Source organism: Giraffa tippelskirchi, chromosome 13, assembly GCF_054371585.1.
Source record: "Giraffa tippelskirchi isolate mGirTip1 chromosome 13, T2T-mGirTip1v1.2.pri, whole genome shotgun sequence".
Lineage (NCBI taxonomy): Eukaryota > Metazoa > Chordata > Mammalia > Artiodactyla > Giraffidae > Giraffa > Giraffa tippelskirchi.
Genome location: NC_137287.1, coordinates 49032807 through 49060357, shown reverse-complemented (window position 1 = coordinate 49060357; position 27551 = coordinate 49032807). Strand labels below are relative to the sequence as shown.

The window sequence follows — 27551 nt, the reverse complement described above, 5'->3', positions numbered from 1 at the left end:
TGAAGCAATCAATACTGCTTTTTTAATACTGGTTTTAAAAAATATATATATCACTGTCCTCTCTGTCAATTGTCAATATCAATTTAGCATTTTAGCATTACTTTTCTTTCTGTGTGTTTCTTTGTAAGACTTCTGAAAGAATTCAATAAAAGTGAATTTTGGAACTATGAAGGATCTTAAGGCATATTTGAATTGGCCGCTTCAGTTTAGTAAGGAATGAATACATTATTTCCAGAGATAATTGAAATTTCTAAAGATGAACAGAGACTCTCTCCCTGCCAGATTGTCCTGTTACTGATGATTACACCAGCTTAACTTCTCTTTCCTCCCATTTCTCTTCTGCTCCAGGTCATATCAGGTCAGTTCTTATCAGATAAGAAAATTGGCACATATGTAGAAGTGGATATGTATGGGTTGCCCACGGACACCATCCGAAAGGAATTCCGCACTCGCATGGTGATGAACAATGGACTCAATCCAGTTTACAATGAAGAATCATTTGTGTTTCGGAAGGTAGAGTGTTTTCAATGTGTCAGACTTGCTCTGTTAAGTTAGGAGCCACATGTTAGTGTAGAGACACTACATGATCTGCAGACAGTCATTTAACCCCAAATGTCTTCTTCTAATGCAGATGTTCTGCAGCTGTCATGCAATGATTGTTTCTGTGTGTCCCTGTCCTCTTGGCTCTCCTTCCTCCCAGGAGGAACCCACCTTCCCCACAGCGGTGCTCAAGCTCTGGGTTCACAATGTGCTCAAGCTCTGGGTTCACAATGTTCTCAGAGGGAGCCCCACAGGTAGACACCGTCGCACGTGGGAGAGCTCTTCCCTGCCGTGGTAGTTAGTGCCTTGCAACATTCCTTTGGCCAAGAGGATGGATAGGATGTTGCACCAATAAATGCCCTTAAATGGGTCAGTTGGTATTGTCGTGTGCTCCAGAAAGTGTGGTCCCCATTGCTACCCACAGGTTCTGTGTATAATATGTTATTTTTGTTTTTTGGTTTTTACCTTCATATTATACTTTGATCCTATGGGCTTCCCCAGTGACTCAGTGGTAAAGAATCTGCCTGCAATGCAGGAGACACAGGTTTGATCCCTGGGTCAGGAATATCCCCTAGAGGAGGGTATGGCAACCCACTCCAATATTCTTGCCAGGAAAATCCCATGGACAGAGGAGCCTGGTGGGCTACAGTCCATAGGGTCGCAAAGAGTCAACCACGACTGATGCGACTGAGCGCACAAGACAAATCAGTCATTCTCTATAAAGATTCAGGTTTTAATCTTGTAACCATTTTCTCCCACTTGTTTCTCTTTCATCAATGGAAGATGTATTGAAAAATCCATGCCCTGGCAGTACTATCTCAAAAATGCCTGTTTCTCTCTCACATGTTCTGTTATCATGACCAGAGTGCTTTCTTGCTTCTTCTTTGGCACAGGTTTTCCAAGTGTCTCTATTCTGTTTGTGTCTTACAACACAGATAATCACCTTTTTATCTTAACAAAAATATGAATTATCAGCCTCAGAACTGGCTGACCAGTTTGCAGAAAGCATATCACCGAAGATCAGTATAGTTCAATGAATCAAGCCATTTTGAGATGTAGGCTTTTCCAATTATGTGAATCCCATTATCCATGCACCGCCCTCCCCCTACCTTTTCACCTTCTCTTCTACAATCAGAGTGTAGCGTGAGTTGCATACAGCTGTGATGTGTCTTTTTTTTTCTTCCTGGGTTTTTCAGTTTGTTACAGCTGAATCTGTTGTCACTATGGCCAGTGTTTTGTGCAAAAACAGATAATCCCTACATACATTTCTGGAAATTTAGAAAGTTGATTTCAGGCTCTGTTTTTGATGCATAGGGAAATAAACTTGCTTTTTACATGCAATATTACTGGCCCCAGAAACAAGATGCCAATTTTGGATCCTTCCCTGCTCTTCTGAAGTTACATTGCCTTTCATTGATACCAAGTGCTTTAACTTTATTTTCTTTCTTGCTGTTACTGTTTTTGTTCTCTGCGTGAATCTCACAGCGTAAGCCCCACTCACCAAATGAGGAACAACACAGTAACTAAAGTTGGTTTCACCTTTTCATCTTTATGAACTGGAACTAGGTTATAACCTCTAGGCATAAATAAGCTGCCAATTCATTGCCTAGCTTTAGACATAGTGCTCAAATCAACCAAGGTGTCTTAGCTGCTCATAGACGATAAATAGAAATTCTTGATTAAAAACATCAGATTTTCTTCTGTCATGTTGCTCTTTTATATCAAAATAGGATTTCTGCTGTGTGAGCTCAGATGTTGTGTCCATGTATTCCAAGAGTAGATGTCTTGTGCTGTGTGTGCTCAGCCACTGAGTCGTGTCTGACTCTTTGTGACCCAACGGTCTGTAGCCTGCCGGACTCCTCTGTCCATGGAATTTTCCAGGCAAGAATACTGGAGCATTTCCTTCTCTAGGGGATCTTTCTGACCCAAAGATCAAACCCATGTCTCTTGAGTTTCATACATCGACAGGCAGATTCTTTACCACTATGCCACCTGGGAAAACGCGATGTCTTGGGTATATGTTAATGTTTCTAGCTGTCTCATCTTTATTTAATATCCCAAAATGTGTTAAAAACTGAGGAGTGCAAAGAAAAATAATCCAAATTTATATATAAATTGTCTTTTATACATGAGCATTTCTTCAAAGATACTTTCCATATTCTCAAAAACAGAGCTCGATGTCAGAAGCAACCCAGTAGTAGACAGATCAAAGGATTTGAAATCAGGTGGCCCAGGATTCAGACCCAGCTGTCACTGACCATCTTTGACATAAAGGAAAGTCACTTTACCTCTCAGTGTCTCTTGTTGCTCACCCATTATGTAGATGGGAATGGGGAAAGATGGCAAGGGTTGGATTAGTCATCTTTTATATCCATTCATTCCATCTAAAATTTTTAGGGAATGATTTCCAGGAAACCTGTTCCCATTGTCTTTCTCAATGTCGTGGGCACTGTAACTTATACAGTATGCTTTAGGAATGTAAATTGACCATCAACTTATTTGCACCATAAAGGAACTTTTCCGAGCAGTATGAATATGGTCCAAATTCCTGGAGTTATAATTCTTGGGAGCTGTGTTCCACAAATCAATGACAAGTACTGTTTCGTGTTTGCAGGTGATCCTCCCTGACCTGGCTGTCTTGAGGATTGCTGTGTATGATGACAACAACAAGCTGATCGGCCAGAGGATTCTGCCCCTGGATGGCCTCCAAGCAGGCTATCGACACATTTCCCTCCGAAATGAGGGAAATAAACCTTTATCGCTGCCAACCATTTTCTGCAATATTGTTCTAAAAACATATGTGCCTGATGGATTCGGAGGTAAGTCAGACTTTTAGGTACAGAATATTTTTGTGTATATGTTTTTTCCCCTAAATTTCCTAAAGAAACAAAAGACTTATATATAGAAAACTATAAAACACTGATGAAAGAAATCAAAGAGGACACAAACAGATGGAGAAATATACCGTGTTCATGGATTGGAAGAATTAATATAGTGAAAATGAGTATTCTACCCAAAGCAATCTACAGATTCAATGCAATCCCTATCAAGCTACCAATGGTATTTTTCACAGAACTAGAACAAATCATCTCACAATTTGTATGGAAATATAAGAAACCTCGAATAGCCAAAGCAATCTTGAGGAAGAAGAATGGAACTGGAGGAATCAACCTGCCTGACTTCAGACTCTACTACAAAGCCACAGTCATCAAGACAGTATGGTACTGGCACAAAGATAGAAATATAGATCAATGGAACAAAATAGAAAGCCCAGAGATAAACCCACGCACATATGGACACCTTATCTTCGACAAAGGAGGCAAGAATATACAATGGAGAAAAGACAACCTCTTTAACAAGTGGTGCTGGGAAAACTGGTCAACCACTTGTAAAAGAATGAAACTAGAACACTTCCTAACACCGTACACAAAAATAAACTCAAAATGGATTAAAGATCTAAACGTAAGACCAGAAACAATAAAACTCCTAGAGGAAAACATAGGCAAAACACTCTCCGACATAAATCACAGCAGGATCCTCCATGACCCACCTCCCAGAATATTGGAAATAAAAGCAAAAATAAACAAATGGGACCTAATTAAAATTAAAAGCTTTTGCACAACAAAGGAAACTATAAACAAGGTGAAAAGACAGCCTTCAGAATGGGAGAAAATAATAGCAAATGAAGCAACAGACAAACAATTAATCTCAAAAATATACAAGCAACTTCTGCAGCTGAATTCCCGAAAAATAAATGACCCAATCAAAAAATGGGCCAAAGAACTAAACAGACATTTCTCCAAAGAAGACATACAGATGGCTAACAATCACATGAAAAGATGCTCAACATCACTCATTATTAGAGAAATGCAAATCAAAACCACAATGAGGTATCATTTCACACCAGTCAGAATGGCTGCTATCCAAAAGTCTACAAGCAATAAATGCTGGAGAGGGTGTGGAGAAAAGGGAACCCTCTTACACTGTTGGTGGGAATGCAAACTAGTACAGCCACTATGGAGAACAGTGTGGAGATTCCTTAAAAAACTGGGAATAGAACTGCCATATGACCCAGCAATCCCACTGCTGGGCATATACACCGAGGAAACCAGAATTGAAAGAGACGCGTGTACCCCAATGTTCATCGCAGCACTGTTTACAATAGCCAGGACATGGAAGCAACCTAGATGTCCATCAGCAGATGAATGGATAAGGAAGCTGTGGTACATATACACAATGGAATATTACTCAGCCATTAAAAAAAATACATTTGAACCGGTTCTACTGAGATGGATGAAACTGGAGCCCATTATACAGAGTGAAGTAAGCCAGAAAGAAAAACAACAATACAGTATACTAATGCATATATATGGAATCTGAAAGATGGTAACGATAACCCTATATGCGGGACAGAATGAGAGACACAGATGCATGGAACAATTTTATGGACTCTGAGGGAGAAGGTGAGGGTGGGACGTTCTGGGAGAATGGCATTGAGACATGTGTATTGTCATATGTGAAACAGAGCACCATTCCATGTTCGATGCATGTGACAAGGGCTCGGGGCCGGGGCAGTGGGATGATCCAGAGGGATGGGAGGGGGAGGGAGGGGGGTGGGGGGTTCGGGAAGGGGAACACATGTAAACCCATGGCTGATTCTTGTCAATGTATGGCAAAAACTATTACAATATTGTAAAGTAATTAGCCCCCAAGTAAAATAAATAAATTTATAAAAAAAAAAAAAAAAAAAAAATTTTAAGATTATAAGCTATTTCACCAATGTTTAAAAAAAAAAGTCTTTTCCCGCCAGTGCTGCCAACCCTGTAGGCTTAAAGAAGTCAGGCATAAATAGTTACCTCAGTTTTCCTAGCAGGAAATGAAAAGGCAACTCTAGATTATCTTTAAAGTTCTTTATTTAAAAATACTGTCATTTTATGTTTTTTCAATTTTCACATATATGTTTCACATATATGTTTGTGAAGAATGCATTTCTACCATCATTCAAAGGAGGAAAGGCGTGAATAATGTAGAGCCATAGCCATCAATTGGTTTCACTAAAAGGTTTAAATTGAACTCCATTATCAACATTCCTGGACTTTCCCCCAAAATCTACAGGGGAGTTCAATTTCACAAAAAATTCCCTGTCATCAGTCCATGGAAGACCACCTTCGGTTACACCAAAGACATCAATGAAAATGAAAGTGAAAATCGGTCACTAATGTCCGACTCTTTGTGACCCCATGGACTTCTCCATGTGACCCCATGGACCCCATGGAATTCTCCAGGCCAGAATACTGGAGTGGGTAGCCTTTCCCTTCTCCAGGGGATCTTCCCAACCCAGGGATCAAACCCAGGTCCCCCGCATTGAGGGCAGATTCTTTACCAGCTGAGCCACCAGGGAAGCCCAAGAATACTGGATTGGGTAGCCTATCCCTTCTCGAACAGATCTTCCCAACCCAGAAATTGAACAGGGTCTCCTGCATTACAGGCAGATTCTTTACCAATTGAGCTTTCAGGGAAGCCCAAAGTCATCAATGGGAGGAATCAAAAGTTGGAAAAAGTCTTAAAGTGAAAGTGAAAGTCACTCAGTCATGTCTGATTCTTTGTGACCCCATGGACAGTAGTCCATGGAATTCTCCAGGCCAGAATACTGGAGTGGGTAGCCTTTCTCTTCTCCAGGGGATCTTCCCAACCCAGGGATCAAACCCAGGTCTCCCAAATTGCAGGCAGATTCTTTACCAGCTGAGCCACAAGGGAAGCCCAAGAATACTGGAGTGCTTTAAGATCCCTTCTCCAGCAGATCTTCCCAACCCAGGGATTGAACCCAGGTATCCTGCATTGTAGGCAGATTCTTTACCAGCAGAGCTCTCAGGGGAAGCCCCAAGTCATAGGATTCTGGTAAACCCACATATTAACTTTTTATAATCCCCACCTGAGCCAAGAACATTAAAAGAAAACAAAGATCCTCTATATTCTCAGAGTCCATTGAACCATAAGGAAACAATAGTACAGCAAAGTACATCAAATTAACAAGGGTTCAAGTCGTGACTCTCCACTGCTAGCCAGGTGACCTTGAGATAGTGTTATCACCTGTCAACACCCCCACCATTTTCTGGCCTGTAAAGGTACTAATACTGTTTCCCTCACAGCATCCTTGTGATGTGTGCTTATCATTAGAGTTTATGACATAACAAGGCATGTGTGCCATGTGTGTGCACAGGTGTGTGTGGCTCTAAAAGCAACTCAGTTTCTGTACTATACTAGCTTGGGGAGCTTTGGGTTATTTTGTTTTGTGTTTTTAATAATGCAGTCTTCTCTGGAGGGCAGAGTTTCTGCAACTAATACTCAGCATTAACAACCCAATTGTGGGTTCCAAAAGTAAAGTCAGCTATGAGGATTTTTCAATTGCAAAATTGAGAGTAAAGATTCCTTCCTCTTTCCCTTTGTTTTTTCATGAAAAAGGAAGCCTATTACAGGTTACAACACAGAGTAACAGTTATGAGCACGTGGCAGAGGCTGGGATGGGGTGCTGTGGGCCGGGTGAGCAGGGCAGAAAAGAGACATGGGACCTGCGTGGGTAAGGAACACGTGATGGCCACGGGACATCAGCAGATGGATTCAGTCTTATTCCACATGTTTGCACTTAGAAAGCAGTGGTGCGTAATACCTAGTACATTTTAAAGACAGTTATATAAATAAATGTATTGGAAGACTTAAAGGTTTTGCCTTTACACATGTTACTTTTCAAATGAAACTCTAATTCATTCTAGGGAAATGGGCTATTAGAATAGAAAAGGGGAAGATACCGTTTTTTGAGCTTCTGCTTTGCACCAAGCACTTTACAAAAATGGAGTCCAGAAATGTGAAATTGTTTAGAGTGGATGTGAGCATGTGCAGGTGTATGCTAAAGGAATATCTGTGTTTATCATGTAGTTTATGGCTAGTGTCAATACTTATAAGTATTGATTCACGTCTTTAAAAATAGTCTTGTAACTATTCTTTCCTAACATGTCATTGTATTTCTCTCAAAAGCAATTGAAATTTCTGTACTACATTATCTTTGATGGGATTCTGCAGTTGATGTCTTAACCTCAGATTTGGTGTTCAAAGACTGTTTATTCAGAATTCTCTGGCCATTTCTCACATATGTGAAGAAACCAAGGACAGACATTCTGAGGGTTTATTTAAGGAACTTACCTGAAAATAACAAAATAAGAATATGAGAACTTTTTCCAAATTTCCAGTCTTCTTGACAGCCTCTTGATTTCCACAGTGTGTTTATATTTCATGTGCTTAACTAACCTCCCACATTCATGTCTGAACATTTATGTGCTGAACCAGCACACCATGCAATCGATAGACCCCCTGCTCCCTAGAACATTTACAGTCTTTGTTGATTCTATAGGAAAAAGTTCAAAATGAAATTCTGCACCACTGCACTTAAGCAGTTTCTGGGGGGAGGGGGGGGAGAAAGTGGTCGATAAAACATCTCCAGATTTTTATGTAGCTACAGAAAGAAAATATGGATGTCTACATTTATTCTACTAATGTGTTTAGCAGGTTTTACTCTGTAAAAAGCAAAGTAGCTACATATCAGAAAAATATTCTGACGACATAAGAAATTTTAAAAAGGTCATTCATCCAATGTCCAGAATGAACTCTATTACCATATGGGTCTCTACTTCCTATCTCATCATTCTCTTTACTTTTTAATAAAATTGGATCTTACTGTGGAGTCTCATTTGCATTCATATTTCAGAGGCAATTTTTTTCATAATTTTTGGAGTATTTTCCCCTTTTCTTGACCTATTTTTATTGTCTGGTTGAGATTCCATTTTATGTATGCTATAATTTATCATGTTATTGGTGTATTGAAGTCAATTCTACTTTTCTTTCTTATGAACAATATTGCATCTAAGAACCCTAAATGTAAAGCTTTGGAAATATTAGTGATTATTTCCTACAGATGAATTCTTTCAAGTAGATTTGTTGCATCAAGAAGTGTATATGTATTTAAAGCTCTAGATTGTTGTTTTTCAGGCACTAAATTGTGACGACTCTTTGTGACCCTATGGGTTGTAGCATGCCAGGCTCCTTTGTCCTCCACTATCTCCTAGAGTTTGTTCAAATGCATGTCAGTGATGTTATCTACCATCTCATCCTCTTCCACTCGCTTCTCCTGTTGCCTTCAATCTTTCCCAGCATCAAAGACTTTTCCAACGAGTCAGCTCTATGCATCAGGTGGCCAAAGAATTGGAGCATCAGCTTTAGCATCTGTCCTTCCAATGAATATTCAGGGTTGATTTCCTTTAGTATTAACTGGTTTGATCTCCTTGCAGCTCAAGGGACTCTCAAGAATCATCTCCAGCACCACAATTCGAAACCATCAGTTCTTCAGCACTCAGCCTTCTGTAGTCTTTATAGTCTCATATCCATACATGTCTGCTGGTAAAACAATACTTTGATTACATGGACCTTTGTGGGCAAAATGATGTCTGCTTTTTAATATGCTGTCCAAGTTTGTCATAGCTTTCCTTCCAAGGAGCAAGCAAGCATCTTTTAATTTCATGGCTACAGTCACCGTCTGCAGTGATTTTGGAACGCGAGAAAATAAAATCTGTCACTGTTTCCACTTTTTCCCCATCTATTTGCCATGAATTGATGGGACTGGATGCCATGATCTTAGTTTTTTGAATGTTGAGTTTTAAACCAGCTTTATTCCTCCCTTCTTTCACCCTCATCAAGAGGCTCTTTAGTTCCTCTTTACTTTCTGCCATTAGAATGCATATTCTAATGCATATCTGAGGTTGTTGATATGGCTCTTGGCAATCTTGATTCAAGTTTGTGATTCTTCCAGCCTGGCATTTTTTGATGTACTCTGCATAGAAGTTAAGCAGGGTGACAATATATCTGAGGTTGTTGATATGGCTCTTGGCAATCTTGATTCAAGTTTGTGATTCTTCCAGCCTGGCATTTTTTGATGTACTCTGCATAGAAGTTAAGCAGGGTGACAATATATAGCCCTGTCATACTCCTTTCCCAATTATGAACCAGTCCATTATTCCATGTCTGGTTCTAACTGTTACGTCTTTACCTGCATACAGGTTTCTCAGAAGACAAGTAATGTGGTCTGGTATCCCCATCTCTTTAAGCATTTTCCAGTTTGTTGTAATCCACACGGTCAAAGGCTTTAGTGTAGTCAATGAAGCAGAAGTAGACATTTTTCTGGAATTCCCTTGCTTTCTCTATGATCCAGTGAATGTTGGCAATTTGTATCTCTGATTCTTCTTTCTCTTCTAAACTGAACTTGTACATCTAGAAGTTCTCGGTTCACGTACTATTGAAGCCTGGCTTGAAGGATTTTGAGCATAGTCTAAATAGCAAGTGAAATGAGTGCAGTTTTCCAGTAGTTTGAATATTCTTTAGCGTTAATTACCCTTCTTTTTGATTGGAATGAAAACTGACCTTTTCCAGTCCTTTGGCCACTGCTGAGTTTTCCAAATTTCCTGACATATTGAGTACAGGACTTTAACAACATCATCTTTTAAGATTTGAAATAGCTCAGCTGGAATTCCATCACCTCCACTAGCTTTGTTCATATTAATAGTAATGCTTCCTAAGGTTCACTTGACTTCACACCCCAGGATGTCTAGCTCTAGGTGAGTGATCACACTATCATGGTTTTCTAGGTCATTAAGACTTGTTTTGTATTGTCCTTCTGTGTATTCTTGCCACCTCTTCTTAATCTCTTCTGCTTCTGTTAGGTCCATAGCATTTCTGTCCTTTATCGTGCCCATCCTTGCATGAAATATTCCCTTGGTATCTCTAATTTTCTTGAAGAAATCTCTAGTCTTTCCCATTCTATTTCTTTGCATTGTTCACTTAAAAAGACTTTCTTATCTCACTTTGCTCTTTTCTGAAACTCTGCATTCAGATGGATATATCTTCTTCCCCTTTCTCCCTTCCCTTTTGTTTCTCTACTTTTCTCAGCTATTTGTAAAGCCTCCTCAGACAACCACTTTGCCTTCTTTCATTTCTTATTCTTAGGGATGGTTTTGGTCACCATATCCTGTAGAAGGTTACAAACCTTGATCTATAGTTCTTCAGGCACTCTGTCTACCAAATCTAATCCCTTGAATCCATTCATTATCTCCACTGTATAATCATATGGGATTTGATTTAGGTCATACCTGAGTGGCCAAGTGGTTTTCCCTACTTTCTTCAAATTAAGCTTGAATTTTGCAATAAGGTGCACATGACCTGAGTCACAATCAGCTCCACATCTTGTTTTTACTGTCTGTATGGAGCTTCTCCATCTTTGGCTGCAAAGAACATAGTCAATCTGATTTTAGTACTGACCATCTGGTGATGTCCATGTGTAGAGTCATCTCTTGTGTTGTTGGAAATGGTTGTTTGCTATGACCAGCATGTTCTCTTGACAAAACTGTTAGCCTTTGCCCTGCTTCATTTCGTACTCCAAGGCCAAACTTGCCTGTTCTTCTGGGTATCTCTTGACTTCATATTCTTGCATTCCAGTCCTCTATGATGAGAAGGACATCTTTTTTGGGTGTTAGATCTAGAAGGTGTGTAGGTCTTTATAGAAACAGTCAACTTCAGCTTCTTCGGCATCAGTGGTGGGAGCATAGACTTGGGTTACGGTGATGTTGAATGGTTTGCCTTGGAAAGGAACTGAGGTCATTCTGTCATTTTTGAGTTTGCACCCAAGTACTGCATTTCAGACTCTTTTGTTGACTATGATGGCTACTCCATTTCCTCTAAGGGATTCTTGCCCACAGTAGTAGATATAATGGTCATCTGAATTCAATTCACCCATTCCAGTTGATTTTAGTTCACCAAGTCCTTAAGATGTCAATGTTCAATCTTGCCATGTCCTGCTTGACCATGTCTGATTTACCTTGATTCGTGGACCTAACATTCCAGGTTCCTATGTAATATTGTTCTTCACAGCTTCAGACTTGACTTTTACCACCAGCCACATCTACAGTTGAGCATCATTTCCTCTTTGGCCCAGGCACTTCGTTCTTTCTGGAGCTATTAGTAATAGCCCTCTCTCTTCCCCAGTAGCCTACTGGACACCTTCTGACCTGCGGAACTCATCTTCCAGTGTCATGTCTTTTTGCCATTTTGTACTGTTCATGGAATTCTCATGGCAAAAAGTCTGGGGTGGTTTGCCATTTCCTCCTCCAGTGGACAATGATTTGTCAGAACTCTTCACCACGACCCATCTAGCTCGGGTGCCCCTGCATGACCTGGCTCAGAGCTTCCTTGAGTTACGTGAGCCCCTTTGCCACACCAGGCTGTGGTCCATGAAGGGGATGGAAATGCCACTAGACCCCAAAAGAGCTGATATTTTTTAAAAATACTAATGAGACTTCTGTTAAGACCAGAAGAAAGAAGCAAGTGAGGAAAGGCAGATTGATTTATTTTTAAAAAGAAAGGTTCCAGAGCTAAGTATCTGGGAAATTTTAGCTCACTCTTGTGGGTTTATACAGTTATAAGTTTGTGAGCATACATCCCTTCCCTGTTAGATGTTCAGTGTGACTGGTCCCTAGACAAGCCTATTCACACTCTGTCATTGTTAATCCACATTTAAAATTAATTCTTGCTACACTGGTTTGTCCTGTGGAACATTGAACTACACAGTGGGGTAGCCAGGCACAGTGTTCCTCCAATGTGAGGGATGATGCCCCGTGAAATGTCAGATTGGCACCGAAGAAAGATTCCAGGTTTACTTGAATATGCAACACTTTGACCAAGAACATGCAGCACTCTGGCCAAGAATATGCCAGATTTATTTAACTGCTTCCTGAAATAATTTTTTCTGGGCTGAGGCAAGGAAAACATGAATAACATTTTCAGAGTTATGCAAGGCTATAGAAGCATGATATATTTGAGGCATGGCTTCTCACTTGCTGGTTATACATCATTTTAAAAGTGATTATAAAATCAGTTTCTTTGATAGGCAATATAAGTCAAGTATATATTTGAATGTACATAATATATGCATATATATTGCCTGTCAAAGAAGGAAACTGATTTTTATGTGCCTGTATATATGTGTGTATACAAAGTATATATTTAAAACTCAAATGTACATGTCTCTGGTCAGAGGAGAAACTGAGATACAATAGAAAAATCATCTAAAAGTGGGTAGGACAGGCATTGGCTCCTAATTTTGAGCCCTTTTGTCCTTGGTCAGATAATTTTGGCAAAACTGTCCCAGGTATGCAGTAGCTGCCTTCTGCCACCTGCTACCACGTGGCAAAATTATGTGTTTTAGAGGTATCTAATTCACTATTCAAAACTGCCAAGAATGATCACCTGTTTCAAATAACCTGCTAACTAACCTAAGCCTGGTTCAAGCATTTAGCCCTTTTTAAATCTCCTTTTTGTGTCTTGTGACTAAATTTGAACAAGCCTTATATACACTTTGTGTAATTTTGTTGCCATTTGACCACGAACACTATTGTGCTTAGTCATGCTCAGTTGTGTCCAACTCTTTGTGACCCCACAAACCATAGCCCGCCAGGCTTCTCTGTCCATGGGGATTCTCCAGGCAAGAATTCTGGAGTGGCTTGCCATGCCCTCCTCCAGGGAATCTTCCCAACCCAAGAATTGACCCAGATCTCCCACTTTGTAGGCAGATTCTTTATTGTCTGAGCCACCAGGGAAACCAAAGAATACTATTAGACTGAATTTATTATTGAATTCTATTATATTGCATGTTGTCAATTTTTTAAATGAATGTATAACTGCAAATAAGATACCTCATTAAAACTCCAACAATAAAGCAGAGTTTCAGGATCTGGAGACATAACTTCCTAGCAGTTTCTAGAATTGTTAATACTGGTTATGGAAGATAGATTTAAGTAATGATATTCATCCAACTAATGGGTAAATCTGAAGCATCTTGTTTTGTTGTGTAATTGAGGCTACCTCTACATAATCCTACAGCAGATGGTGGACAAGGGCCTTTCCGTCAGCTTGTCCATTAGTACAAAACAATATGCGACTTCATTTACAGAATGTTTTGTAGCTATATTTTATAAAATTCTAGGTCAGAATCAGTCCTCCAGGCTGAGGTCAAGACATTGCCACAGTAACCAGGAAGAATACCACAGGATTTAAATTCACTTTCCCCAAGATGGACTCATGGCCTGACCTGGGAATGTCCAGAGGCTGACGGGGCCTCCTTAACAGTGATAAAGCTTTGTGACCTTAAGCACACATGAGAGATGGATACCCAAGAATTTAAGTAGCAGAATTTTTATTTCTCAATCCCTTTGGTAAACAGATTTACCACAAACTGGTAGACCTGAAAGAATAGAAACTTATTCTCTCACAGTTCTGAAAGCAAGAAGTTTGAAACCAAGGAGCAGGCAAGGCCATGCTCTCTCTAGAGACTTGAAAAGATCCTTCCTTTTCTCTTCACAGCATCTCCTGCTGGCTGCCACCAGCCCTCAGTATTCCTTGGCTTGTAGCTGATTGCTGCAGTCTGCCTCCACCATAACCCGGCCTTTCTTCTTTATGTCTCTCTGTGTCCTGTTCTCTTTTTATAAATATACTAGTCAGGGGGTTTAGGACCAGCCCTAATTCAGAATGGTCTCATCTCCGTACTTATCTGATTACATGTGCAAAGACTCTGTTAGTTAATAGAATCATAAGTGAATGCTGAATTTTGTGAAAAGTTATTCTGCATCTATCGAAATGATCATGTTACTTTTATTCTTCAATTTGTTAATGTAATGCATATGTAATGCTGATTTGCAGATATTGAGCCATCTTTGCATTGTGGGCATAAATCCTAATGATCATGGTATATGATCTTTTCAATGTATTGTTGAATTTGATTTACTAATATTTTCTTGAAGATTTTTATATCTATGTTCATCAGTGATATTGGCCTATGATTTCCTTTTTTGTGTGATTCTCTGTCTGATTTTGGTATCAAGGTGAGGCTGGCCTTGTAGAATGAGTTCAGAAATATTCTTCCCTCTGAAATTTTTTGGCTAGTTTGAGAAAAATAGGTGTTGACTCTTCTCTAAATGTTTGGTAGAATTCACCCATGAAGCCCTCTGGTCCTAGACTTTAGTTTGTATGGAGTTTTTTTTCTTATTATTGTTAACTGATTTCATTGCTAGTAATTGGTTTGTTTGCATTTTTTGTTTCTTTTTTATTCGGTCTTGAAAGTTTGTACATTTCTAGAGATTTATTCATTTCTTCTAGGTTATCCATTTGATTGGTGTATAGGTATCCATAGTAATTTCTTATGATCCTTTGTATTTCTGTGGTGTCAGTTATAACCTCTCTTTCATTTCTGATTTTATTGCTCTCTTTTTTTTTTAATTATCACTCTTTCTTTTCTTGTGAGTCTGGCTAAAGTTTATTTTGTTCATCTTTTCAAAGAACCAACTCTTAGCAGATTATACAATGTTAATAAAACCATGTAAAGTATGTGTTCATATGGAAAAATTTCACAAAAAGGATAGAAGCTTGGTTAGGATGGAAGAATTATGGATCATTTCATTCTTTAATAATTTGTTTTATTAGTTTTGTATTTAGCTTTAAGTGGTTAAAGAATTATTTGTTACTACTACTGGAAGGACTACAAGTTACCCTTCAAAAATGTCATATGCTTTCTTCAATGATATTGATATATTGATTGTATATCATTAACAATAAGCAAGTGTTTATTTTCTAACAAGCCAGTCCCATGGGTCATCCATTAAAACGTGCTGGTGGGAAGCCAAGGCAAAGTTGATCCAACATGGGAGTGTGTGGGGAGACTATGTCATGTAGATCTTCTGAAAGGAAAGGTGGACAAGTTCAGGGGGACCATCTGTGCTGTGCTTTGCCCCCTAAGAGTGTGGATGAGTGGAAAGAGGAGCCATTTGTGAGTCAGACAAAAATGAGTACTCAGTGAGTTTAGCACCACAACAAGCAATCAGGCTCTCTCTGCCTCCAAACAATCTATAGGAGGTCATAGCACCTTCTGAACTGTATTCACACAACAAGAAAAAGTCATGTCTTAGAGCTAAATGACACACAAGAAAGTGTTGGAATATGGGACATTTTATAGGATACCTGAACTGTCTCCTCCACAAGTCTATGCATTAAGAACAATAAATTGTAGAAAGATCTTTTCTAGGTTAAAAAAAAAAAAAAACATTTAAGAGACATAGGTATCAGAGACATAGTGCAGATTTTGTATCTTGATTGAAACAAACTAATTGTAAATAAGGGGAATGTTTGTTGTTCATTCGCTAAGTCCAACTATTTGCAACCCCATGGACTGCAGCACACCAGCCCTCTGAGTCTTCCACTGTTTTCTGAAGTTGGCTCAGATTCATGTCCATTGAGCTGGTGATGCTATCTAACTATCCCACCCTCTGCCACCCCTTCTCCTTTTGCCTTCAATCTTTCCCAGCATCAGGGTCTTTTCCTGTTAGATAGGCCATGTATTATATCATAGTAAGGAATTAGTGCAAATTTTGTTCATACTGGTAAGGTTGGCCCTGAAAGAAATCTCCCTTCTTATTTAGAGATACAGAAATAATTAAGAGTGAAACGTTATGATCTCTGAAATTTGCCTTAAAATATTTCAGCAGAGAAAAAAGAGAGAAAGAAAAAAGGGAATCTTAGAGACAGGAAGTATGGCAAATTGTTCATAATTTTGGGGACTTCTTCATAAATATATGGGGAGTTATTTTATTTGTCTCTCTATTTTTGCACACGTTGGAAAATTTCCATGATAAAAGAGTTCCTGTCCTCTATGTTCAGTCATGTCTGACTCTTTGCAACCCCTTGGACTGTAGTCTGCCAGTCTCCTCTGTCCTTGGAATTTTCCAGGCAAGAATATTGAATTGGATTGCCATTTCCTTCTTCAGGTTATCTTCCCAACTCAGGAATTGAACCCACATCTCTAGCATCTCCTGCATTGGCAGGCAGATTCTTTACGACTAGTATCACCAACATAGATAAATACATTCCTAGAATATTAACTTCCAAAAACTTCTGTGATTTTTTTCCTGAGCAAGCTTTAAGCACTAATTTGTTGATATTCCCCATTATAACTCAAAGATTTCTCAGGGACTGTGAGTAATAACTATAATCAAACCTTCTCATCCACCCCTGACAGGAGAAAAATTTCCATGAAGGGCAATTTGGCAAGGACTCCCAAAAGGACAAATACCTTTATGCATCATTCTGACTTCCAGAAAATTATCCTATGAGCATAGGCAAAAATATACTATGACATGGTCACAGACATTCCCTGGAGTACTGTTTATAATGTCAATGAACTGAAAGTAATGGAGTGGTCCATCAAGAAGAAACTAGTTAGGCAAGTTATGGCCAATCAACAGATGGAATATTTAAGTAGACTTTAAAAATAATGTAGATCTGTATTGCTGACATGGAAGTGTTTTTAAGATATGTAAAGTTAAACAAAAAACAGGTATAAAAAACTCTGAACCTGTAAAGCAATTACCCTTCAATTAAAAATAAATAAAAATTTTTAAAAAGTAAAAAAATCTTTAAAGAAAGATGAAGAAAAATAAGGATAACGTGAGGTTTCAAGTTTGATGCAGCACATACTTTTACATCTTGGTCATCACAGACAAAAAGAGGGCAGGGCAGCTGAAACAGCCCCTGCCCCCATTTCTGGCAGTGAAGGAGCTGAAATGAAGCAGACATGTTGATATGAACTGCATTAACACTTTAAAATTTAAAAAACAGCATTTCTAGAAGAAAAACAGCTATGAACCCATTTGAGGTTTTAAAAGAGAAAGGTACAAGAGATGGATAGCAGTAGTTACCTGCTGGATGTGGGATGGGTGGGAGAAAAGATATTTACTTTTTGTTTTATATATTTGAATGTTTAACCTGTGTGTATACTATTTTCCATTTTAAAAGAGAAAAAAATATAAGAAAAATTTTAAAAATCATACCAATGTAATTAGGAAGGTGATTCTGCTGGGGGAAATTTTTTTTTTTTTTTATAAATTTATTTATTTTAGTTGGGGGCTAATTACTTTACAATATTGTAATAGTTTTTGCCATACATTGACATGAATCAGCCATGGGTTTACATGTGGTCCCCTTCCTGGACCCCCCACCCACTCCCTCCCCATCCCATCCCTCTGGGTCATCCCATTGCCCCGGCCCTGAGCCCTTGTCTCATGCATCGAACATGGAATGGTGTTCTGTTTCACATATGATAATATACATGTTTCAATGCTATTCTCCCAGAACGTCCCACCCTCACCTTCTCCCTCAGAGTCCATAAAATTGTTCTATGCATCTGTGTCTCTTATTCTGTCTCGCATATAGGGTTATCGTTACCATCTTTCAAATTCCATATATAGGCATTAGTATACTGTATTGTTTTTCTTTTTTTTTTTTTTTTTTTAAATAAATTTATTTATTTTAGTTGGGGGCTAATTACTTTACAATATTGTAATAGTTTTTGCCATACATTGACATGAATCAGCCATGGGTTTACATATGTTCCCCTTCCTGGACCCCCCACCCACCTCCCTCCCCATCCCATCCTTCTGGATCATCCCATTGCCCCGGCCCTGAGCCCTTGTCACATGCATCGAACATGGAATGGTGTTCTGTTTCACATATGATAATATACATGTTTCAATGCTATTCTCCCAGAACGTCCCACCCTCACCTTCTCCCTCAGAGTCCATAAAATTGTTCCATGCATCTGTGTCTCTTATTCTGTCTCGCATATAGGGTTATCGTTACCATCTTTCAAATTCCATATATATGCATTAGTATACTGTATTGTTGTTTTTCTTTCTGGCTTACTTCACTCTGTATAATGGGCTCCAGTTTCATCCATCTCAGTAGAACCGATTCAAATGTATTTTTTTTAATGGCTGAGTAATATTCCATTGTGTATATGTACCACAGCTTCCTTATCCATTCGTCTGCTGATGGACATCTAGGTTGCTTCCATGTCCTGGCTATTGTAAACAGTGCTGCGATGAACATTGGGGTACACGCGTCTCTTTCAATTCTGGTTTCCTCGGTGTATATGCCCAGCAGTGGGATTGCTGGGTCATATGGCAGTTCTATTCCCAGTTTTTTAAGGAATCTCCGCACTGTTCTCCATAGTGGCTGTACTAGTTTGCATTCCCACCAGCAGTGTAAGAGGGTTCCCTTTTCTCCACACCCTCTCCAGCATTTATTGCTTGTAGACTTTTGGATAGCAGCCATTCTGACTGGTGTGAAATGATACCTCATTGTGGTTTTGATTTGCATTTCTCTAATAATGAGTGATGTTGAGCATCTTTTCATGTGTTTGTTAGCCATCTGTATGTCTTCTTTGGAGAAATGTCTGTTTAGTTCTTTGGCCCATTTTTTGATTGGGTCGTTTATTTTTCTGGAATTCAGCTGCAGAAGTTGCTTGTATATTTTTGAGATTAATTGTTTGTCTGTTGCTTCGTTTGCTATTATTTTCTCCCATTCTGAAGGCTGTCTTTTCACCTTGCTTATAGTTTCCTTTGTTGTGCAAAAGCTTTTAATTTTAATTAGGTCCCGTTTATTTTTGCTTTTATTTCCAATATTCTGGGAGGTGGGTCATGGAGGGTCCTGCTGTGATTTATGTCGGAGAGTGTTTTGCCTATGTTTTCCTCTAGGCGTTTTATAGTTTCTGGTCTTACATTTAGATCTTTAATCCATTTTGAGTTTATTTTTGTGTATGGTGTTAGGAAGTGTTCTAGTTTCATTCTTTTACAAGTGGTTGACCAGTTTTCCCAGCACCACTTGTTAAAGAGATTGTCTTTTCTCCATTGTATATTCTTGCCTCCTTTGTCGAAGATAAGGTGTCCATATGTGCGTGGGTTTATCTCTGGGCATTCTATTTTGTTCCATTGATCTATATTTCTATCTTTGTGCCAGTACCATACTGTCTAGATGACTGTGGCTTTGTAGTAGAGCCTGAAGTCAGGCAGGTTGATTCCTCCAGTTCCATTCTTCTTCCTCAAGATTGCTTTGGCTATTCGAGGTTTCTTATATTTCCATACAAATTGTGAGATGATTTGTTCTAGTTCTGTGAAAAATACCATTGGTAGCTTGATAGGGATTGCATTGAATCTATAGATTGCTTTGGGTAGTATACTCATTTTCACTATATTAATTCTTCCAATCCATGAACACGGTATATTTCTCCATCTGTTTGTGTCCTCTTTGATTTCTTTCATCAGTGTTTTATAGTTTTCTATATATAAGTCTTTTGTTTCTTTAGGTAGATTTTTTAATGTACAACTTGTAAAAGTTGTAGGTGTTGTACTGTTTTAGGGTTATAAAAATAATGATTCCTTCTATAGTACTGACAAATTATGCAAAACTATATGAAAGTCTGTTTGAAAATACTTGGAACTCTTCTAATGATGTTATATAAAAGATCAAACTTTGAGTGCAAGTTATAGCAGAGAAAACACTGTAGAAATATTTCTTTTCATCTACATGGAATTGGCTTTAAAGATGCATTAGCTTCTGTATCTTATAATAAGACTATGCTGGTGGCATCTACCGTGCTCCAAGTACTTGTTCATTGAACATTTATAGTGCCACTCCTGCACTGTGAACAGGGTGAGTGGTATCAGTTCTAATTTTCATACAAAGAAACTGAGTCTGGAAGCATTAATCACCTTATTCAAAGTCACACAAGTTCAGCATCAGACCCCAAAGCCATTCACTTAGCTTGACCTGTCTCCCTGTCTTCTTTATTTGGGAAAATATTAGAGGGAAATTAAGAAAATCATCTGGCCTTTTATTCTCACCCTTCCTTATTTTTGCTTTCAGCAACTAACTGTGTTTTTCTAGCCTTGTTTTATATCCTAGGAGAAGGTACGTAACAGAAGGCATTATGGGAGTTGGAGATTATGAGTGGTTTATTAGCTGAATTTTCTTAGGTGTTTTCAGTAAAACAGAGAATTCACAGCTCGGTGACTTTTTTCCCTGCAGATATTGTGGATGCTTTATCAGATCCAAAGAAATTTCTTTCCATTACGGAAAAGAGAGCGGATCAAATGAGAGCCATGGGCATTGAAACTGTAAGTAGCAACAGTCAATTAAGACAGGTAGCAATGGCCAATTAAAGAGAGCTGAGTTGGGGAAGTTGTCTGACCGTGATTACAAGAGTAAGACCAAGTCATAAATTAATAGAACAAGTTCACAAGTGGTTTTTAAAACCGAACTTTCATTTCAACAAAACAGTTTCAAAAGTCTATGAGGATTTAGCATATTTAATAAAATGTGACCACTTCATTACTATGGCTTCACTCACATCTGGGACCCTGGCCCCATTAGAAATGAATGGAAACACCCATAATGCTTTTAGGAATATTTAAATATAGGATGCTTTTGTGAGACACTGAAATACCAGTTCACCTAAATCAGTGAATAAATAAAATTGGCATTTACTATTGTTTACTTTTTACTAGTCTTATATCCAACCTTCAATGCCAGTGTACCATTGTGGTGTTTCATTCTTTGTTTTTAAAGTTCCCCTTATTCCTCAGTTCAGAATGGAAACATAAATCTCTCCAGTAGCTTGAAAAACAGAAGGTATAGCCTGCTTATTACAAAGGAGCTGCACCTGCTTTCCTTGGCTTCCTCTTTTGGCTCACATCTGAGGAAACCATATGTTTACTCCTGGCAAGCAAAGATCTATTTAGAGGGTAAAGGCTAGGATACAGAGGAGCAGTTGATGGTACACACTGGGTTCAGTAGAAGGGAGAATATGCAAGACGCCTGACCTCTAGGTGGCATTCATTTGGGTCAATATAAGCATTTCTGTTCCAGAGTGACATCGCCGATGTGCCCAGTGACACTTCAAAGAACGACAAGAAAGGGAAAGCCAACATAGCCAAAGCGAATGTGACCCCTCAGAGCAGCTCGGAGCTCAGACCAACCACCACAGCTGCCCTGGGGGCTGGCCTGGAGGCCAAGAAAGGTAAGGGAGAGTTGTCTGGGCTCCTTATCTGTTCCATCAGTTTTTGAAATTTTGATGCAGATATTTAGAACTGTTAATTTCGCCAGTTTTCATGGCTCCATAAAATTCAAGAGCAGCAGGTTTTCTGTAGGTTGAACAAATTACTCAATTGCTCTGAGTGGTTAGCAGGAAAGCAGTGTTTCATCGGCTAGATCCCCTGCAGATGTAGTTAATACTGCATATAATATCAGTAGACCTAGAAATGTTGAAATTTGGTGCCATTTTTTGTTGGAAAAAAAAAGGCATTCACAGAGTGAGCTTAGCAAAGTCATTCCTTCTCTCCTGCAGATACCACCATAAGCATGGGCAGTAAGTTTATGAACCAGCAGAATAACGATTGTTCCTGACATTCCTAGATCCCCTTTTTGCTAATTTTGCCCCATGGGTAGATATTTAGCATCCGTGATTATTTATTTGTAAAATTATCAGATGGGCATCTGAAGGCCAGTTCTCTGTGGTTACCTGTAGATGTAATGGAAGAGCATAAGAGGTGGCATTACAAAGAATTACGTGTTCCATGTGCTGATATCCAGTTGATGTATAGGGGAGTAACTGTATTGATTATTTAAAGTTGATTTCCATTCTTATTGTTCAGGCATCCATTCTGATTGGATGGTCCCCATTCCATATGATAACTAAATATTTTAAATATCCTCCTTGACCATGAATCATTTACTAAACTCAGTTTTGTTACTTGAAGAATTTCTCTTTTTCCTAATGGTTTTCTACTCAGTATAAATATCTCCCATTTATATGTGAATTCAGCATCTTTGGTGTAAGAAGATCAAGTTGTCTATGTACTTACGTACACACAGTGCTGCAGTTTAAGGTAAGAAATGACAGGCTTTCCTTAACCAAAGCAGCATGGTAATTTAGCGGGAAACTCAATGTGCATTGAGCTTTGTGAAGCAAATTAGGAAATGAGATGGCACAAAAGCAGCCCAAATTGTACTCTGCAGCTCTGTGTGTGTTCCTCCCTGGAAAGAACATGGAACGAGGTAATGATGCAGGATATGGGCTTTCCATCCAGCACTATCTTTCTTAACATCAGCCTCTCAGAGACAGGCAGTGGAAAACGGGAGAGTTTTTGTTTGGTTAAAGTTCTTGTGGCATGCTCACCAGCACAGAAAGTCATTAGTTAGTGGCCTAAAAAAGCAGTGTGACCAGCTTACAGATGAAAAATGGAATATTTCCTGCCATATCAGTAAACAAACGATGTCGCAGTCATCAGCAGTTGTAGCCTCCACTGACCGGGAGCTGGTGAACCCTGAGGGAACTCAGGAAGGAAAGAATACCTGCCATCCAGCAGGCACCAGACTGCAGCCACTCCCTATGGTAAGCCCTGCGGAAACTGAGGATGTGAAACACAGGACACTGGCCCCAGGTAGCTGAGACACGGATCGAGGAAATGATTTCAGTGAGCCCAGACTCTTGCATCTTTGCATACATAGAAAAGTGCTGAATTTCTTAACTTGACATACCTGGTTTCTTTAAATGGCAGTCATCTTTTGTCATTCAGACTACCTGCCCTTTATTGCAAAACTCTCTCGCTACTCCCTTCGCCTACTTGGAGCAGTTTTTCAGAGCTCTCTGAAATGCTCTCTCCCACGCTGTAGTCCTCATTTTGCCTCCAAATAAAGCCTAACTTGCAATTCAACACGTGCAGATTTTTTCAACACAAAACACAAAAGTGATCCTAGTTCTAGAAAGGACCATGATTTTGTTCAGAACTGTTTCACTTCTGGTCCAAATAAGATTACACAGGAAGGAGCCACTGGAAGAAGCTCTCCCTTCCCCTAGACCAACGCCCTGAGTAAGTGGGTCTACACAGTGAGTCATTTTGGCCTTTTGTTCAGGAGACTTGGGAGCCTCCTCTAAGGCTCAGTGGTCAGTTCTGCTAGAAATGCCTTCACACCTTCAGGAACCTCACAATGGGACAGACTTCCACACTGTGGCCAGGTGGTGTTCATGAGGGCTGACTGCTTAGAAATGGGAGGAAGGGGGTCCCTTGCAGCCAGGGCTCAGAGGACACTCAAGGATAGGATCCTAACTGAGCTGGGCCTTGAAACTCAGGTATGACATGAGCAGGGAGACAAGGTGGAGGAGCCTAGGCAGAGAACAAGGCCACACAGGAAGCAACCGGGGTAGGAAAGGGGCAGAGCGAGTCTGATCTGGAGATGGCCTAGGACCACCTGAGGATGGAGAAAGACCCCCAAGGGTTTTTATGAGAGTTAGTACAGCCTTGGTGGAAACATTCTTTAAAGAGGGAATAAGTGATAAGGGCCAGTGAATAATTAGGGTATTTATGCCTCTAATTTAACACTTACCACATTGTATTAATATTATATATTTATTCACGTGATATTTATATAACATAATAACCAGAGAAAGGAGTTATTATAGCAAGACCATACCTCTGTCATCCAGTATGTGCCTGGAACCATGCCCAGTGAAGACCTAGAATCTCTTCTCTTAGGAAGTAAATGGCTGGTGAATGAACAAGCCACACTAACAGCAAGGAGAGCCTGAATGAGGCTGGATGTACTCAGAGGGAGAGGAAGCATGGAAATCAGTCGGTGACTTGGGTGTCAGTTTTAGGGGGAAGAAGGTAACTTAGGGACTTCAAGCACAGGTCACAGAAAGAGATGGTACCATTGAGTGAAATAGCAAACTCAAGAGGAGGAGCAGTTTTGGGTAAGATGAATCTTATCCTGGACATCATCACGTTCAAGCTGTTGGTGGTGCATCTGGGCAGAAACATGCAACAGCGAAACTGTGGTAGGTCAAGAGGAGGGAGATGGGAGAGAGGAAAAGAGAGAGAGAATGTGAGATTGCTTAGAAAAATAGCAGGAATGGAAACAAACAAACAAAAAAGAAAGATTTGTAAGCAGAATGAGTTTGGAAAGGTAGCGTAGACAGTCCAGCGAAGTTAAGACTGCATAATTACTGTTGAATGAGGGATGCTTGGGTGATGAGAGTGGAAACCAGGTCAGAAAAATTGATGATTAAAGATATGAAATGATTGCTATGGAGAACGCTTGCTTGTTGGTAGGAGGCAGAGAAGAGAAGGAGAGGGAAAATGCCAGAGAGGGGTGTACAGTGAAACAGGCTCCGAGGAAGAGCCGAATCGAAAGAAAGGGAGTGGTCCTGCTGCATGAGGAAGGAAGAAAGGTGTTCTGTCTGAGCCACGAAGAAGAATTGAAGAGCAGTCCTATGGCAGGAAGGAAGCGTCAGGTGGCACCGACAGCATCTGCTGCGAACGTCTGTGAGCATGACGGGCTCTGAAGCTCTACGTGGTTTCTGTTAGACACACGGCCCAATAGTAATAACTGCACCAGTGCTGCTTGATTTTCTTCTTTAATTTTAAGAAAAAGCAATTGAGAAAACTCGACTAGTTGATCTCCAAATTACAGTTTGAGAGAAAAGAAGTCATTTTTAATGAGCTGTGTTGATAAAAGCAAAAACCGTATGTACTGAAACTTCAACTATTGAAAATCTTTCGGGCCCCAAATTTACAAATTCACCCCTACTTTCACACCAGGGAAACCTGGAGACCTACACTGTCTGATATAGAAGCCACAGGCCACATGTGGCTCTTTAGGCTTAAAACTAAAAACTTGAGTTTCTCAGGTGCCCTGGACAGTTCACAGATGTAACATATTCACTCTCATTGGAAGTCCTATTAGACAAGCTGCTCTGAGTGGAGCCAGGCATGTACCAGTTCCTGTTCTGTAGAGTGTGGTTTTTTCCCTAACTTCCTAAACCATTCATAGAAACTAACATTTTTACAATGTGTCTTTCCCTACAAAAAAAAAAAAGCAAAACCAAGGTTGAGGGAGGTTTATGTTTTCATGTTATTGTTGTTCAGTCACTAAGTCCTATCCAACTCTTTTGCAACCCTGTGGAATGTAGCCATCCAGGCTCCTCTGTCCATGAGATTCTCCAGGCAAGAATACTGGAGTGGGTTGCCATTTCCTTCTCCAAGGGATCTTCTAAACCCAGGAATCAAATCCGCGTCTCCTGCATTGGCAGGTGGATTCTTTACACTGAGCCACCTGGGAAGCCCTTATGTTTTCATAGGGTCCTGTTAATCAAGATTTCACTGAACCAAGACCAAAAAACAGTCTCACAGGACTAGATCAGACTCTTAGTATTTGTTAGATCTCTAGAGCACCTTGCATGCCTCCCAATTCTGTGTGTTCTCCTTTATAGAAGAGAGAAAAGAAACCCAAAGACAGGGAGCTCTTTGCAATGCCCAGATAGACCTCCCTGGCCTGCAATAAAGCTGGGAATTAGCTTGTGATGTCAGACCTCAGAGATCAGAGAATAGCCCCATGACCCCTTGACATCCCTATCACAAAGTGTTAGAGATCAGAAGACTGATTTCTCTCTGCCATGACTCTTTACTGACCTTACCACTGTCACCCTGGATGTACACATCCTCTTAAAATGAGTGCAACTGAAAAACAAGACCCTAGAATTTGATACCTATCTTTCTTGAGTATCTCATACTTAGCCTTTGGGATTCTAATGGAAATCTATAGAATGCACATTCATCTTGTTTACCTAAGATGAAAATCTGCAGTCAAACAGAATATGCGTTGAGTTTCACCTACAACTGTGGTTGCCATGACAACACCTGGCTTAGCATCACTCCAACAACAAGATGACTTAGTGTATTACTCTAGGTCCTCGTGACAGCATCCTGTTCTACAGTGATCTGATTTCATTATTTTCTGTATGTTAAAGGCATTCCTGGACTTAGTAGCATATCACTTAAATGCTAGAATTAAATTCAGTAAAGAAAAGGGGCTGAAAAAAATGTTAAGCTGGCAATAGAGTTGGTAGTTAGTGGACTGATAGGATGCATCTTCAAATGCAAAGGTAGAAGCGACTGTAATAGATGCTGTTGTGCCTGGTCAGATCTTTATGGCACTGGTGCCCATCCTTCAGCGGTGAGGGACACTGGCTGACTCCAATCACAGCTGCACTTTTCTCCCTAGTGTTGGCCTCAGACCATGGGAGTTCTCTTGTCTGGAAATGCCTAGAAGGTTTTGTAAAACTTCTGACACTCTAACTGAGTGATCTGGGGTTACACAGGCCCTGTCTCCTTACCTCAAGGTAGAATAACACTGGAGGGCCATTTATGCTAACAACTTGCAGGATCAGACAAAGGCTGGATTTCAGCCAGAAAGACCGCCAAGTTTCTCCTTCTACCCTATGGTGCTTCTCTCACCCCCGAGGGGTTTCTCCTGAGAGCCTTCCCTCGATAAGTCATATGCACATAAACCCTCTATTCAGTCTCTGCTTGTAGGGGACCTGACCTCAGACCAGAAAGGTTTCAGGTAAGTGTCTAGTTAATTGTCTTGTAATAGGAAACCAAGATGTTTATAGCCATAACATGTGTAAAACTGCTTCAATGTCTTTAGATGTGATTTTGAAACTGAATTTGATATGATCATTTATTCTATTTACACAGTGACTTTTTGTTTAATATAAACAGTAACTTTGTTTCAGGTATTGAACTGATCCCTCAAGTGAGGATAGAAGATTTAAAGCAGATGAAGGTAAAATTGCTGGGTCATATTGCCAGCACTCTTTTTTCTATTGGAGAAACGGATGTATTTTTGTTTCTCACAATCATTGTGGTAGTACTACACAAAGCTTATTTGGGATCCCATTTGTTTTTTGCACAGGCTTACTTGAAGCATTTAAAGAAACAACAGAAAGAGCTCAATTCTTTAAAGAAGAAACATGCAAAGGTACAGTATTTGTGTGTGCAAGCAGCATGTGTGTACAGCTCTGTATGCTGGTTTGTGTGTTTTTTCCTTTAAGCTCTCTGTTGAAAACCTCTCAGTCAAAACCACTACTTAGAAACTAGCTTGTGATTCTAGCTTGTGCTTCATCCAGCCAACTGGGCAGCAAGACCTTCATTTTAACTGGTTAGAAATGAAATTTTAAAAGATACTTCATTTGG

General features: G+C 39.7%; 1 protein-coding gene across 8 annotated transcripts in view; it reads left to right on the top strand.

Annotated features, from left to right (window-relative positions):
- The window catches only part of PLCB4 (phospholipase C beta 4), a 478321-nt gene that overhangs the window by 421391 nt on the left and 29379 nt on the right, over window positions 1-27551 (top strand). For all 8 annotated transcript variants that reach the window (XM_081559122.1, XM_081559119.1, XM_081559121.1 and 5 more), the window contains 6 exons: window positions 349-513; window positions 3155-3359; window positions 20545-20633; window positions 21385-21535; window positions 27092-27141; window positions 27271-27336. In XM_081559122.1, the coding sequence (XP_081415248.1) occupies window positions 349-513; window positions 3155-3359; window positions 20545-20633; window positions 21385-21535; window positions 27092-27141; window positions 27271-27336 (726 nt within the window). The remainder of the gene's footprint in view (window positions 1-348; window positions 514-3154; window positions 3360-20544; window positions 20634-21384; window positions 21536-27091; window positions 27142-27270; window positions 27337-27551) is intronic.